At 40.4% G+C, this 14,243-nt stretch overlaps 1 protein-coding gene across 1 annotated transcript in view; it reads left to right on the top strand.

The window, feature by feature from the left end:
* FBXO40 (F-box protein 40) overlaps positions 1-11,717 on the top strand; it is a 47,154-nt gene extending 35,437 nt beyond the window's left edge. Inside the window, exons 3-4 of the mRNA XM_027845145.1 lie at positions 2,926-4,803; positions 9,124-11,717. Coding sequence (XP_027700946.1) covers positions 2,926-4,803; positions 9,124-9,321 — 2,076 coding nt within the window. The 3' untranslated portion in view covers positions 9,322-11,717. The remainder of the gene's footprint in view (positions 1-2,925; positions 4,804-9,123) is intronic.
* Positions 11,718-14,243: the final 2,526 nt, after the last annotated feature.

The following is a 14,243-nucleotide window of genomic DNA, read 5'->3' as shown; positions in this document are numbered from 1 at the left end:
TCACCTACTATGTTGTTGTTTATCCTTCATTCTGGAAGAGGACCAATGACATCAGGAGGGTGATGTCTTGACTTGCAAGTGAATTGGATTTAAGTGAGGCAGGACTGTGCAAAGAGCCTCCCTCTCTCCTCCAGAATCATTGGAGCCCAGTGGCCAGATACAGGTCAGGAGGACTGGTGATGGTCCAGGATGACTGGTGATGGTCCAGGATGCAATGGGAGACCTTGGCCTTTTTAAGCTGAGGTCTTTCCCAAGTCTCAGTTTATCTGAGGCAACACCCATTAGTAGATAAAGGCTAGGTAGGAACTGAGGTAAAAGATGGTCTACTTTGCCTTCACAGAAGAATCACTCAGGAAAGGGAAGATGCTCAAAGTTTTTGGTCAGAGCAGAAACAATTGCTATTTACACTTACTCTGAACCATCAGAACCTAAACAATTGAGCAAGTGAGGCCTGGGCAGCAGTGGGAGTGGGGAGAAAGGTGATTATTGGCCAATCAGTGAGAGCCAGTCACTTGGTCCCTAAAGTATAAAGTCATAGCACAGCCTAGCACAGTTACAGTGAGCACCCACAGGTCTCTATATCTCCAAGGGCAAACAACCTAGGCTAATTCAATTCAAATTCAATTCAATTTAGCAATGCTAAGTTCCCATGTGTCACAGGTGGGACCTTCTAACTGTTTTTAGCCACCAAGCTATTATATTCTTCCTCTTAAGGAATGTCTAGTCCACATATCAAAGAATTTTGTGTGCTAACCCCTGAAGTTGAATTTTACAACCTTTCTTAGGTCCTGGTCAAATCTGCTTTTAATACTTAAATGGAATTTGCAATTTTTTTTCTTCTGACTATTTTAAAACCATTTGAACAAACAGGACAGAACAGTTTTTAAATCAAAGTTGTACAGGGATTTCCTCACAAAAATGAATAAGAAATGCAGTCAAAAAGGTGATTATCCCCAGAGGGGTAGTGCTATAATTAAAGAACTGGGAACCATTGTATATTCTTGAGAAGGAGATGATAAAAACGGTATTTGAGGAATACTCTGCTGACATTTGAGTAAAAAATAAGCTGAAAAGAGGAGACACTAGTTAGGCAGACCAAATAGGAATTGATTTTAAAACTCCAGATATGCAGTGATGAAGATCCGGCCTAGACTGAAGTCTTAGAAAACAGAGAGGAAAGAATAGATTGAACAGACAAGGGAGCATGAATTAGGAGAGTTTAGTGATTGCTGGGGGGTGGTGTGAGTGAGAAAGGAAGGAGAGATGCAAGGAGCATCGCTATGGAAAGATTGTTGGGAATAGGGCTAGGGAACCTGGCTTCAAAGCCCACCTGAGATACATATTACCTTTGTATTATTGATAAGCCACTTAACCACCCTGGGCCTCATTTTTCTCATTTATAAAACAAGAAGGCCATAGCATTAATGATTAAATCCATAATTTTGAAAAAAAAAAGGAAAAAATTTTTAATTAAATTATATAAGGGGATTGGATTACATCATAAGTTCTTGCCCTTTAGAGCATCATTTTGACAAGATAGTGAAGCCTATGGGTCCCTTCTCAGAATCATGTTTTTTAAATGCATAAAATAAAATATTTAGGAGAAAGGAAACCAAATACAGCTATCCGTTCCACATTGTGACTTTCCCCATCACAGTTTCGATATATGGCGGGTCAACATAAGAAATCAAATGGGAATTTGGGGGGAATTTTGCAGAAGCCACAGATGACATGCAAAGGCCAGTAGATGACACAGAAAAAGTTTAGAAACTCAGAAATGCATAATATATGTATAACATTGTGCAATATCAATATATTTTATCTTTTAATATCATAAAGATTCAGAGTTCTTTGCTAAGAAGAGAGGGCCAAAAGATTTTACACAGATTTTCCAGATTATGGGGACACTGTACCCCTAACACCCACCATGTGGAAGAGATAACTGTATATTGAAATACAGTTATCAAAATATTTTAAAAGCAAATTCATGAGTAAGGACCCCTGGGCCCTTCCAATTTGAACTTTGATACCTTCATCCTATGACTCTGTTATGGTCAGGCAAATGGCAGGTGGTGCCATTGTCCATTACAGAGAAGTGGAAAGGTGGCTTACTTTGGGGAGGAAGAAAGCTGATGAAGTTGATTTCTGACACGTGATGGCAGGACATCCAACTCAAAATATTCTGGAAACAACCAGAGACACATGTAACAGGAATGCTCAAAGGAAGCTGTAATATATATATAATTATATTTAATTAATATATGTATATAATATTATATGTATATATATAAAATATATTTTAATTAATATACATATATATATTTTGCTTTTTGGTGAGGCAATCAGGGTTAAGTGACTTCCCCAGGGTCACACAGCTAGTAAGTATCAAGTGTCTGAGGCCACATTTGAACTCAGGTCCTCCTGACTCCAAGACCGGAGCTCTACCCACTGCGCCACCTAGCTGCCCCTTTATAAATATTTTGATAATTATTTCAATACCATTAGTTTCCTTTGTAATCGTGGGTATTTTATTCTATGCATTTAAGAACACTATTTTGTGTGAAAGAGTCTGTAGGCTTCACTAAACTACCAAAGGGATCCATAACATAAAAAAGATTAAAAACTCCTCCTTTGATGGATTTGGTGTATATTTCCTGTCAAATGGGACCCATAAAATCCACTGAGGGCACCCCTCCTCATCCCTGCTACACATGGGACCAAGTTGTCAGATGAAAAGGTCAAGGATAGGAATACAAATTTGCTATTTGGGGAAACAGTCACACACCTAAGGCTACACTTATAGCTGTGAGGGCAAACAAGCTCTCCAAGGAGTGAGTGAAGAGAGGAGAGAACCCAAGACTATAAAAGGTCTCCTTCTAACATTTATTTATTTTTCCCTTTGTCCCTTTTGTCCTTGACACACAGGGCAGGGTCCAGAGACCTCCAGCCGGACAGCACCGGCATTGTGAGAAATGTTTCCATCGACAGTGTCAGGTTCCGATAGAGCCAAATATCTCCTGCCTGGTGATCAGTTGCCGCCGGCTTTGTGGAGCAGCTTTCCATACGTGCAAGGAGGAAGAACATGAGTTGCTTTGTCCCCTGGAGCAGGTTCCTTGCCTCAATTCTGCTTATGGCTGTCCTCTTTCTATGGCCCGACATAAACTGGCAAAGCACCTTCAGGTCTGCCCAGCCAGCGTGGTCTGCTGCTCCATGGAGTGGAACCGTTGGCCAAATATAGACTCAGAAACAATTCTTCATGAGAATATCATGAAAGAGCCCCACAGCGAGGAATGTTTGGACACAGCTCTGGCCATCCAGGATCAAAAGGTCCTTTTTGGCTCCCTGAAGATGGTGGAGTTTTTCCCTGAATCCAGAGAGTTCCCTGAGGAAGAACTGGAAATGGACAGTGATGCCATTTTGGAGGAACAAGGAGCAGTTGGTGGAATGGACTCTCATTCTCTGCCAGTGAGCGGAATGTCACCTAATGGCGACGTAGGGGAACTGAGTCAGGAAGAACGAGAGGCTTTGGCAAAAGACAAAGAAGGGATGGATCTGGTCAGTTTTGGGAAATGGGAAAACATTTTCAGCAAAGAGCATGCGGCATCAATGTTGACAAATTCCTCAGCAAACCCCGGGGGCAAGAGTAGTCAGGGCAGAGGGAAAGAACAGACTTCCAGTCAGCAGAGTAATGCTTTAGAAAAGGGAGCTAGTGTGGAGAAAGAAAGCCAGGCAGACCAAAAGGAGAAGGACCCTTACAGAAATATGGGAACGACAGGACTCGCACCTTGGCAAGATGGAGTATTGGAAAGACTGAAGGCAGCAGTTGATGTAAAGGACTATAACATGTACCTAGTGCATAATGGGAGAATGCTGATCCACTTTGGCCAGATTCCTGCTTGCACACCCAGAGAAAGGGACTTTGTTTATGGCAACCTAGAAGCTCAGGAAGTCAAGACTGTTTACACCTTCAAAGTCCCAATGAGCTACTGTGGGAAGAGGGCCCGACTTGGTGACACAATGGGGGCTAACAGGCCAAGTGAACACAAGGCCACAGATACCTCAGACTTGGGGATTGATGTAGAAGAACTGCCAAAATCTGATCTGATCAGAACTACCCTTCTGTGTGCCATGGAAAGGGAGCTGAAGGGCCACGTCATCTCTGAGTCAAGGAGCATCGATGGACTCTTCATGGACTTTGCAACCCAGACCTACAGCTTTGAGCCAGAGCAGTTTTCCTCAAGTGCAGTATTGGCAGACCTCACTTCTGAAGGCCCCCCAGGTCTCCACGTGGAACTCCACAGTGAATGTGTGACCAGGAGACATAACAAGAGTAGCTCAGCTTTTACTTTTACTTGCAACAAGTTCTTTAGGAGGGATGAGTTCCCACTGCACTTCAAGAACATCCACTCTGATATCCAGTCATGCCTCAATGGTTGGTTCCAGCATCGCTGTCCACTGGCCTACTTGGGGTGCACCTTCGTTCAGAATCATTTCCGCCCTCCAGGGCAAAAAGCCAAAGTGATCTACAGCCAAAAACTCAGGACGTTTGCCATCAAGCCTGAGGTTGCTCCGGAGCTGGGGCCCAGAGGGAAAAGCCAGAGGTCATTAACCAGCCTGCCCCTAGAGATACTACAGTATATTGCAGGGTTCTTAGATAGTGTCAGCTTGGCTCAGCTGTCCCAGGTGTCTGTCCTCATGAGGAGCATCTGTGCTACGCTCTTGCAAGAGAGGGGGATGGTCCTCCTGGAATGGAAGAAAAAGACCTATTCCCATGGGGGCACTGGCTGGAAAGCTCACAAAAAGGCAAGTATACCTGGTCACTGACATCCTAATAAAGGTCTCTACCAGAGAGAGAGAGCTGGCCTTGGAGGCCATTTGTATCCTCCTAGGTGCTTAGCGCAGTATCCATCGTTCAGCAAATGGCAAGTTAAGTCATTTGTCCAGGGTCATAGAGCTAAGAAGTATCTAAGATGAGTTTTGAACCTAGGTCTCCAAGACTCCAGATCTAATGGCCTACATACTGTGATGCATTACCTTTGTAGTAACAAAGGACTTTGCTCACAGCAATCCTGTAACAGAGGTGGGGCAAGTGTTGTTACCACCATTTTGTATTATCACCATTTTACAGATGAAGCCCAGAAAGGTTAAGTGATTTGCCTACAGTCACAGAGTAGCCAAGGCTCAAACTCAAGTTTTGTGACTTTGTTGTATTTTGACCTTTCTTCCCTCCCAGAAGTCAGATTAACTCTTCACCCCCTAGAAACGTGATAGGAAGTAGAAAAGTAGAACAGGTAATTTTTTTCACTACTTATGCCCAGTCTGATTCTATTTACATTATCATTTATTTACATTAATAAAAATTAATTATATTATTTATAAATAGAATAAAATTATTTATATTATTATATAATTGTTATTATTTTCATACCCTTTCCTTGGGACCTCCCCTCACTCAAAAAAATAAAACCTAAATGAGTCAAGAAGCACTCCCTGCAGTCCACACTTTCTCTTTCTTGTCTCTAAATTTAGGAAACACAAACCACCTCTCTGGTATGTGTGTGCTAGGATGTGGTTTGGGTGTGGTTTATTTTCTGATTGTCCAGCTAGTCTTGTAGGGGGTAGGATTTGTAATACACAGAGGACAAGTGTCTATGCTGGCAATAGCTAGAGGGTGGGACTTGTTTGGGGTTGCCATACTCCATGAGTATAGCTTCTATGGGAGAGAGCTATCCCCCTATTCAGAGTAATAATGTACAATAAGGCTCAAAAGATAGGATGAGGCCAGATTGTGAAAATCTTTAAAAAGAAAAACAGAGGAAGAATTTATAATTGATTTTAGAAGCAATAGGAAACCAATGGAGTTTATTGAGGAGAGGAATGATATGGTCCTATATGCACTTAAAGAAAATCACCTTGGCAACAAGGTGGAGGATGGACTGAAGTGGGAGAGTTTTGAGTTGGGAAGATCAATTAGGAGGTCACTGCAATGATTGAGGTAAGAGGTGATAAAGGAATGAATTAGGATGGCAGTACATTGATCAGAATTCTGAGGTCTTTCAAAGTTGTTTTCTTTTATATTACTGAAGTCATGGTATAAGTTGTATGCAATTTGTATAAATGTATTAAGTGCCTTCCATGTGCCATAGGCAGCTATGTGATACAGTGGATAGAGTGCTGGCCTTGGAGTTAGGAAGACTCATCTTCCTGAGTTCAAATCTGGCCTCGGACACGTACTAGCTGTGTGACCCTGGGCAAGTCCCTGCCTCAGTTTTAGTTTCCTCATCTGTAAAATGAGCTGGAGAAGGAAATCTTTGTCAAGCAAACCCCAAATGGGGTCACAAAGAGTCGGACACAACTGAAACAGCTAAGCAACATGTGCCATACACTGTGCTAAGCACTGGGGACACAAAGAAAGGCAAAAACAGTCCCTGCCCTCATTCTGATGGGGGAGGTAACGTACAAATAGCTACATACAAACGACACAGGTACAAGATAAATTGGACGTAAAACACAGAGGGCAGAAAGTAGCATTAAGAAGAACCAGGAAAGGCTTCTTGTAGGTGGTGAGATTTTAGGGGAGACTTGAAGGAAGCCAGGAAAACCAGGAGGCAAAGATGAGGAGGGAGAGCATTCCATTCATAGGGGAAAGCCAGTAAAAATGGCAGGAGTCAGGAGATCAAGTGTCTTGTGCAAGGAACAGCAAGGAGGCCAGAGTCACTGAATCAAAAGTACAAGGGGAAGAATAAGAAGATTGGAAAGATAGAAACGGGCCAGGTTATAAAGGATTTTAAAAGAAGGAAGAAACAATAGTTGCCTAGTTTAGTTTTTTTGGAATTTCTCTAAGATCATAGAATCATGGTTCTGCCACCTCATTTGCTCTGCTATAACTTTCTTAAGGTTCAGCAATTCACTATTACCTCTAATCAGATGACTGAAATCCTGGAGGAGCACTGCTTAGTGCAAAGAAGGGCCATTTTGGAGACAGACTTCTGGGATTTGGATTTAAGCTCCACCACTTCCTACCTATATGATCTTGGGCAATTAATTTCTCTGGTCCTCACTTTCCTCATTGGTAAAATGAGGAAATTTGGCTAGAAAATCCCTAAATCGCTTCCTACTCTAAATCTATGATCTTGTGATCCTTCCACGTGATTTTCTGTTCCATCTTTTCAACTGCTTATAGGACATTTCCATATCTGTGAATGTCCAGACAGTACACCAAACTCAATATGTACAAAATAAAACTCATCTTTCCTGCAAAACTAAACTGGCTCCCATTCCTAACTATCCCACTTCTGTCAATAGCCTACTAGTCTTTGAGCCTAGACACTCTGGGGTCACTTTTCATTCTTCTCCTCCATTCTTCTATATAATCCATCTTCAAATCCCATCATCTTTTCCTTTGAAATATTCATCATATTAGTCCTTCCAACCCCCTGATCACGTAATCTCTTTTTTTGTTTTTGTTTTGTTTTTTGTTTTTTGTTGTTGTTTTTTTGCAAGGCAATGGAGTTAAGTGACTTGACCAGAGTAACACAGCTAGTAAGCGTCAAGTATCTGAGGCCACATTTGAACTCAGGTCCTCCTGACTCCACTGCGCCACCTAGCTGCCCCAATCATGTAATCTCTTGAAAACACTGCAATCAACACCTAGTTGCTGCCTACTTACCCATGGCTAATATAATCTTTGATGTATATATATATATTGTAAAGAACTTTTAAAGGTCTAAACACCAAAAAGTGTTGACCTGCATTGCAAAAGGGAGTTTATTTACCCTGAAAGTACCCTATATGCTAAGTTAGGTCCCACCACCACCAGCACCACCACCATCATCACCATCACCACCACCATCACCATCACCACCACTATCACCATCATCCTCATCATCACCACCACCATCACCATCATCATCATCGTCATCATCATCATTTTGTTGTTGTGTCCTCCCCAGGGGCATATTGGACCTAGTTCAAACTGTCTCAGGAGTCAATTGTTAAAATTTTCAGCACAGTGGGGCAGTTAGGTGGTGCAGTGGATACAACACCAGCCCTGAAGTCAGGAGGACCTGAGTTCAAATCCAGCTTCAGACCAAACACTTGACACTTTCTAGCTGTGTGACCCTGGGCAAGTCACTTAACTCCAATTGCCTAAAAAAAAAAAACTTTTCAGCACGAGCATTCACACCTCAGAAACTGGCAAAGGCTTGATCTACTGTTTTGTGAATTGTCTAGACCAGAGGTTCCCAAACTTATTTGGCCTACCACCCCCTTTTCAAAAAAAAAATTACTCAGCACCCCCCCTAGAAATCTACTTTCTTTAATCCTTTAATGGTTTTTTCAAAAAATTTGAAATGTAAAACTTTTTTTGAAATGACACATCTTAAATTTAATAATTAATTGTAAATTTGTAGGTTTTTTCCTGCATTGAAATTTTGATGATGCAATATTATGTAATGTAAGCATATAGTATCATATTATATAGTATTCCTGCCAAAGCATGCTGAACTTCCAGACAATGCGCGACAGGCTTGCTGCCAACACTTGTTTGTTAAGATCTGTCAGTGGACTTGACCACTGATTGGTTATAACTTGCATTTTGTGTGTTTATTTGGAAAATAATGCAATCACTATGACTTTGACTCTGTTATACAACAGATGAAATAGGTATGAACAGTTTTTCAAAATTTTCTTATCTTTTCTTCTTTCCTTATGTTTCCACCATCCCCTTATTTTTAGTCAACACCTGCCAATTGTACCTGGGGCTACTACTGCCCCCCCCAATTCTTCCAGTGCTTCTCAGGGGGCAGTATTGCCCACTTTGGGAACCTGTGGTCTAGACTTAACACAGTGATAAAGAAAATGTTAATAATGTAGATTAAACTTTAAAATGTGTCTGACAGTAAATTTCCTCTCCTTAAGATCCTGTTAAACATTTACCAGCATATTTCCAATCCTCCCTACCACCGCCCTACCACCTAACCCCTAAGAAATGTAAGTTCCTTGAAGGAAGGGATTGTTTTCATTTTTGTCTTTGTATCTCCACCATTTAGCATAGTGCCTGGTATTCAGTGGGCGCTTAATAAATACTTGTTGAAATGAATTGAATTTATTCCTTCCCAACAGATCTGGCAGTTCAGCAGCCTTTTCTCCAGAATTAACAGCTGGCAGTTTAACGAGGTCACCTCCATGTCAGAACACTTGAAGACTTGCCCCTTCAATATTGTGGAACACAGGACAGACCCAGTTCTTCTGACCAGCATGTGTGAGCAACCCAAGCAAGCCAGGAAGAGCCTGGTCTCCACCTTCAAGCCTAGACCATGAGGAAGAAATCCATCAGAAAGTGCTTACTCTGGTGTTGCTCTGTCTTCCTCCAGCCTCCTGGAAGGGAGAACGTGTTGTGATTTTGAGGATCAACTTCTTGCGTCTCTGTGGAACACTGGGTTCTTAGAAGCTTCAGTCAACTCACAAAGCCTAATCACTCTATGTTTTAGTTTTTTAGGTTTACTACCTTACCCCCACCTCCACCCCATAACTGCTTAATATAATTTTTTTTCTGCTTAAGAAATCAGTCTAAAGGATAGCTGTTGGAAGAGAAAGTGGCTCATTAGGCAATCAGGAAATCATAAAAAGATTACAGGCATTAGGAGAGGAGAAAGTAGATAAATTACCCAATGGGTACAGGCCTGGTAGGGTTAACCATCACTCATTCAGGTATCACATAGAAAGGTTTCCAAGCTGAGTCCCACAGGTACAAGGGATTGCTCAGATCCGGAAAGGAGGAGTTGAGGAACTTCAGAGCGGTGATAATTCCGACAAGGGCCTCTATAGGCCTAGGGATAAAGAAAAGGCCACGTAGGTGGAACAAGCACATGATGCAGTTCTATGTATAACTATGAACCTTCACAGAAAGTGTGCTGGGGATTCAAAGCCAAAAATAAAATTGTCCCTACCGTTAAGGGAATTTATAGCCTACAGATTTCAGAACCTTTGATTTCTCCCACCTTTATCATGGTCATTTCTTGAGAAAGGGAGAGAGAGAGAGAGGGGAGAATGATGGTTATATGTAACAAAATGGAGGTATTGGACTGGTTGGCATTTGAGTAGCTGTGATTGATTTCAAATCTGGCATGAATAACTCAGCACTGGATATCACCATTAGGAGAAATGGAGAAAACACTGGAGTTTATTATACGGGCAAGTCATGGCTGTAAGCATAAATCCCTTTTTCATAATGATGTATAACTTTGGGAGACCTGATTTTCCTTAGTACAATCCAATCTAGCAAATATTTATTAAATACAATACAAGACCTTGTACTAATTGTTGAGAATACAGAGACAAAATGAAAAATAATCTTTGTTCCCTGGGAACTTAGAACCTTTGGATGGAGGACACAGTATATAAGCAGTAAATCCATATGTGATCATTTGAATAGGAAAAGAAAGCTATTCCCCCTGCTCTGACTATATTGTGTTTTTTGGTACAAGGCACTATTTTTCTGAGATGATAACCACAGACTTATTTAAGAATTTTTTGTAGTCAAATCAAACAGTGAAAAAAAAGGTAACAGAATTGTAAATGAGCACATTGATTCTTAACAGTAAAGAATACTACTTCCTCAGAATCTGGCTTATAGGTATACCCTGGCCTCTAGGCATGAAGGTTAACTAAGACAAAGAATGGAAAAAGCCACAGGCTTACTAAGAGGAGAGTTGGGGGTTGCACAAAGATGGTTAAGGAGCTAAGGGATTGAAGAGGGACAGACAGGTGGGAAAGCAGAAAGCTTAACACATAGCATCTTGGATGACTGGGGATGGTGAAAGAGTGGTGAGATGGGGGTGGGCAGAAGGAAGCAAGCCAAGAAAGAAACACTCACACTGGTTCTATTGGCAGCCCACCCCCAGCTGCACTTTGTAAATTGACTGGTATCATCAGAAAAGGTTAATGGCTTTGATACTTAACTGATTCTATTGGGACCTTTCAAGTAAGTGTATTTTAGAATTGTGGAGGAAAAGCATGAAGAGAAAAGGAAGTGGTTTAGAGAGACTGGGGATCTGAAAACAGGATGATTGGTAGAGGAGGAGCTTCAGTGAATGGGAGAAAGAGAATATGCTATCAACCACAGATCAGTAGACTAAGAAAATCCTTTAAGTGAGCAGAGCAGGAAAGGTGGAGTAGTTTAAGGAGATTCCTAGGAGAAGGAATCCTCCTAGGAGTGTCAGGGGCCTGCCTGAAATAGAGTTCAGCCAGAATTAGAGGAAAGATTACATTCTGAAACAAGGGTTCTCAAACTTGTGTGTGTGTGAGTGTGTGTGTGCGTCATGGACCCTTTTGCAGTTTGGTGAAAACTATGGACCCCTTCCCACACTGTTTAAAAAGGCATAAAATAAAATACATAAAATTACAAAGGAAAACAATTATGATGAAAAATAGTTATTGATTTTTTTCAAACAAGGTCACAGATCCCAGGTCAAGAATCCCTAGTCTAAAGAGACCAGATAGATGACACTGTTTCCTTGACGAGGAAGCTGAGAAAGGGCTCTGACTTGGACTTGGGATAGAAGTAAGGTGGGGGAGAGGAAGGGTAGATGGAGACATAGGAGGTAAAACAGAAGGGCCTTATTACTGGATGAAAGTTAATAAATCTGAATTGAATAAAGAGATTGCATGTACCTATAAGTTACTCACATGTATGGCATATACGTGGGAATGCCACACACTGCACGTAATAAAGTAACTTGGCACTCTAAGTGGTTGCCTGAGTGTGTCTTTTGGGGATGACCTACCATGAAGATTAAGATCCTGAGGGAGAGCCCTGCTCCTGCCTTCATGACCTTGGATGACTGGAGGGATATGCTGATAAATATTTAACAACTGGGTTTTCCAGAGTGGGGAAAATGTATGAACACTTTTAAGTTTAATCTGCATTAACCCTTTCAACAAAACAATAAATCAAGTCCCAATTTTTAGCCACTGAAGATTTCTAAGGTGTCAATGCTCATACTGAATATTTCACAATGGACTCTCAGGAGCCATTCAAAGCTACTTCCAGAAGTTAGTGGTAGAGAACTGGAATACTTGCTGTTTGGGGGTTGCCTGTTTGGTTTAATCATAGAGAAGTGCTGGATTTGGTATCAGGTAACTTAAGTTCAAATTCTGGCTTCTTTATTTAATTACCTGTGTGGCCTTAGGTAAGTCACTTAAACTTTCCAAGGCTCAGTTTCATCTTACCCCATCTCTGGACTTAATAATAATAGTATTTATAGAGAACTTTAAAGTTTATAAAGTATTTTATAAATATTATCACATTTTATCCTCATAACAACCCTGGGAGGTGGTTGCTATTATTATCCTTATCTGAGAGATAAGGAAACTGAGGCAAATAGAAGTTAGCTCCCTATGACTATGATCTCTAAGGTTCCTTGCAGGTCTCAATCCATCATCTAGTAAATTGCATTGATTCTTGATTATATTTTTGAATGACTAGTCTAAATGATTCAATGTTGGGAAGAAAATTGGCAGGGATCTTGGCCAATTGGTAAAGCAAAAGCCAAGGGAATCCTGATCCTGGTGAAATGCAGCTTCTACTCTAAAAGGCTGGTCTTGGAATCTATATTTCAAAAATCAAAAGAGCTGGACTTGCGTCCAAGAATAATTTACCCAGCAAAGTTCAGTATAATCCTGAATAAAACAAATACTTTTAGGTATTTGTCACAAAAAGAACAGAACTCAATGGAAAATTCGATATAAAAGATCTAGAATAAATATAAGGAAAACATCAAAGACTAATTATAAGGTACTCATTAAGGTCAAACTGTCTTGCTTATTATATACATATATATGAAAATGTTATCAGTAATGAAATGTAATGAATATATATGTGCACATATTTATGAAAGTGTTATCAGTATTCTTAAAACTGCCATCATCACTAAGATAATTTCAAAGAAAGGTTGGGGATGAGTTATGTATGATGGGGTGATTCTAAAAAACAGAATTGGGTAGGAAAGGTAAAAAGGAACAATTATATTATAAAAATGAGTCGTGAAAGGAGGAACTAATACAGAGGAAGCAGGTGGGGGAGGGAGCTCATAATGTTAGAACCTTACTTTCATTTGGGTTGAAAAGGAAACAATGTACACATCTGGAAGGGTGTAGAAGTATTCTGAACATGTAGAGAGGTGAAAAAACTGGGAGACAGGGGAGGGACTTTCAGAGGGGTCTGTAGTTTAGGATTTGGGAGGGTGGGAGAGATCGTTGGGGGGAGCTCTTAGAGGGGTGGGTGGGATGGGGAGTGGAGAAGAAGATATGGGAGCAGAAATAGGGTAAAAAGACAGGCAGAGAAAGAAAACAGTGAGTAAAAGTAAGATGGAGAGAAATTCACAAATAGTAATTATCACTTTGTGAATGAGATGTTTACAGTAGCTCTCTAAAGTGGCAAAAAACTAGAAATTGCAGGGGTCCCCATCAATTGGGGAATGACTATGTAAGTTGTGTTGTACGGTTGTGATGGAATACTCCTGCGCAATAAGAAATGTTGAGCTCAGTGATCTTAGAAAGGCATGGAAAGACTTGCATGAAATGGCAAAGAAAGAAGTGAGCAGAACCAAGAAAACATTGCATACAGTGACTGCAATATTATTTTAAGAATGACTTTCAGCAACTAAGTCATTTTGACTATTACAAATACACAAATTAAAAATAAAGGACATATAAAGAAAGTCAATATCTGTATCCAGAGAAAGACCTGATGAAGTATATATAAAATAATTATATATATGTATATGTATACATATACATGTATACCTACTTGTGTCTAATGGTAGCCATCTCTAGGGTGGGGCAGGAGGGGGAGGGAAGAAAAAAGGGAAAAAAAAGAAATTTGCATGATAACTCTGTTATATATTTAAAAGGAATAGCAAGTTGTACATAATAGATTTGTAGTTTCATGTGCAATTAACTTTTTTTGTTATACTGTGTTATAGAAATGTTTTGTTTTATTCCATAAATTAAAAAAAAACAAATTTTTAAAAAAGAAAAAAAAATTAAAGAGACTTGGCATCAGATAAAGAGACTTTGGCCTAGACTGAGATTGATCAAGTTCATTTATAGATGATTTAAGCTTCAACTAATGGTGAGCAGTAGGAAGATGGATGGGACTCTTGCATAATTCTGATAGTTCAATCAAAGTTCAACCCCATCATCACCTCAAACTCAACATGTACAAAAGCTAATGTATTTGC

The sequence above is a fragment of the Vombatus ursinus genome, unplaced genomic scaffold (assembly GCF_900497805.2).
Source record: "Vombatus ursinus unplaced genomic scaffold, bare-nosed wombat genome assembly UNPS02014959.1, whole genome shotgun sequence".
Classification (NCBI taxonomy): Eukaryota; Metazoa; Chordata; class Mammalia; order Diprotodontia; family Vombatidae; genus Vombatus; species Vombatus ursinus.
The sequence above is the reverse complement of the archived record's forward strand: the minus strand, read 5'-3'. Positions and strand labels throughout refer to the sequence as shown.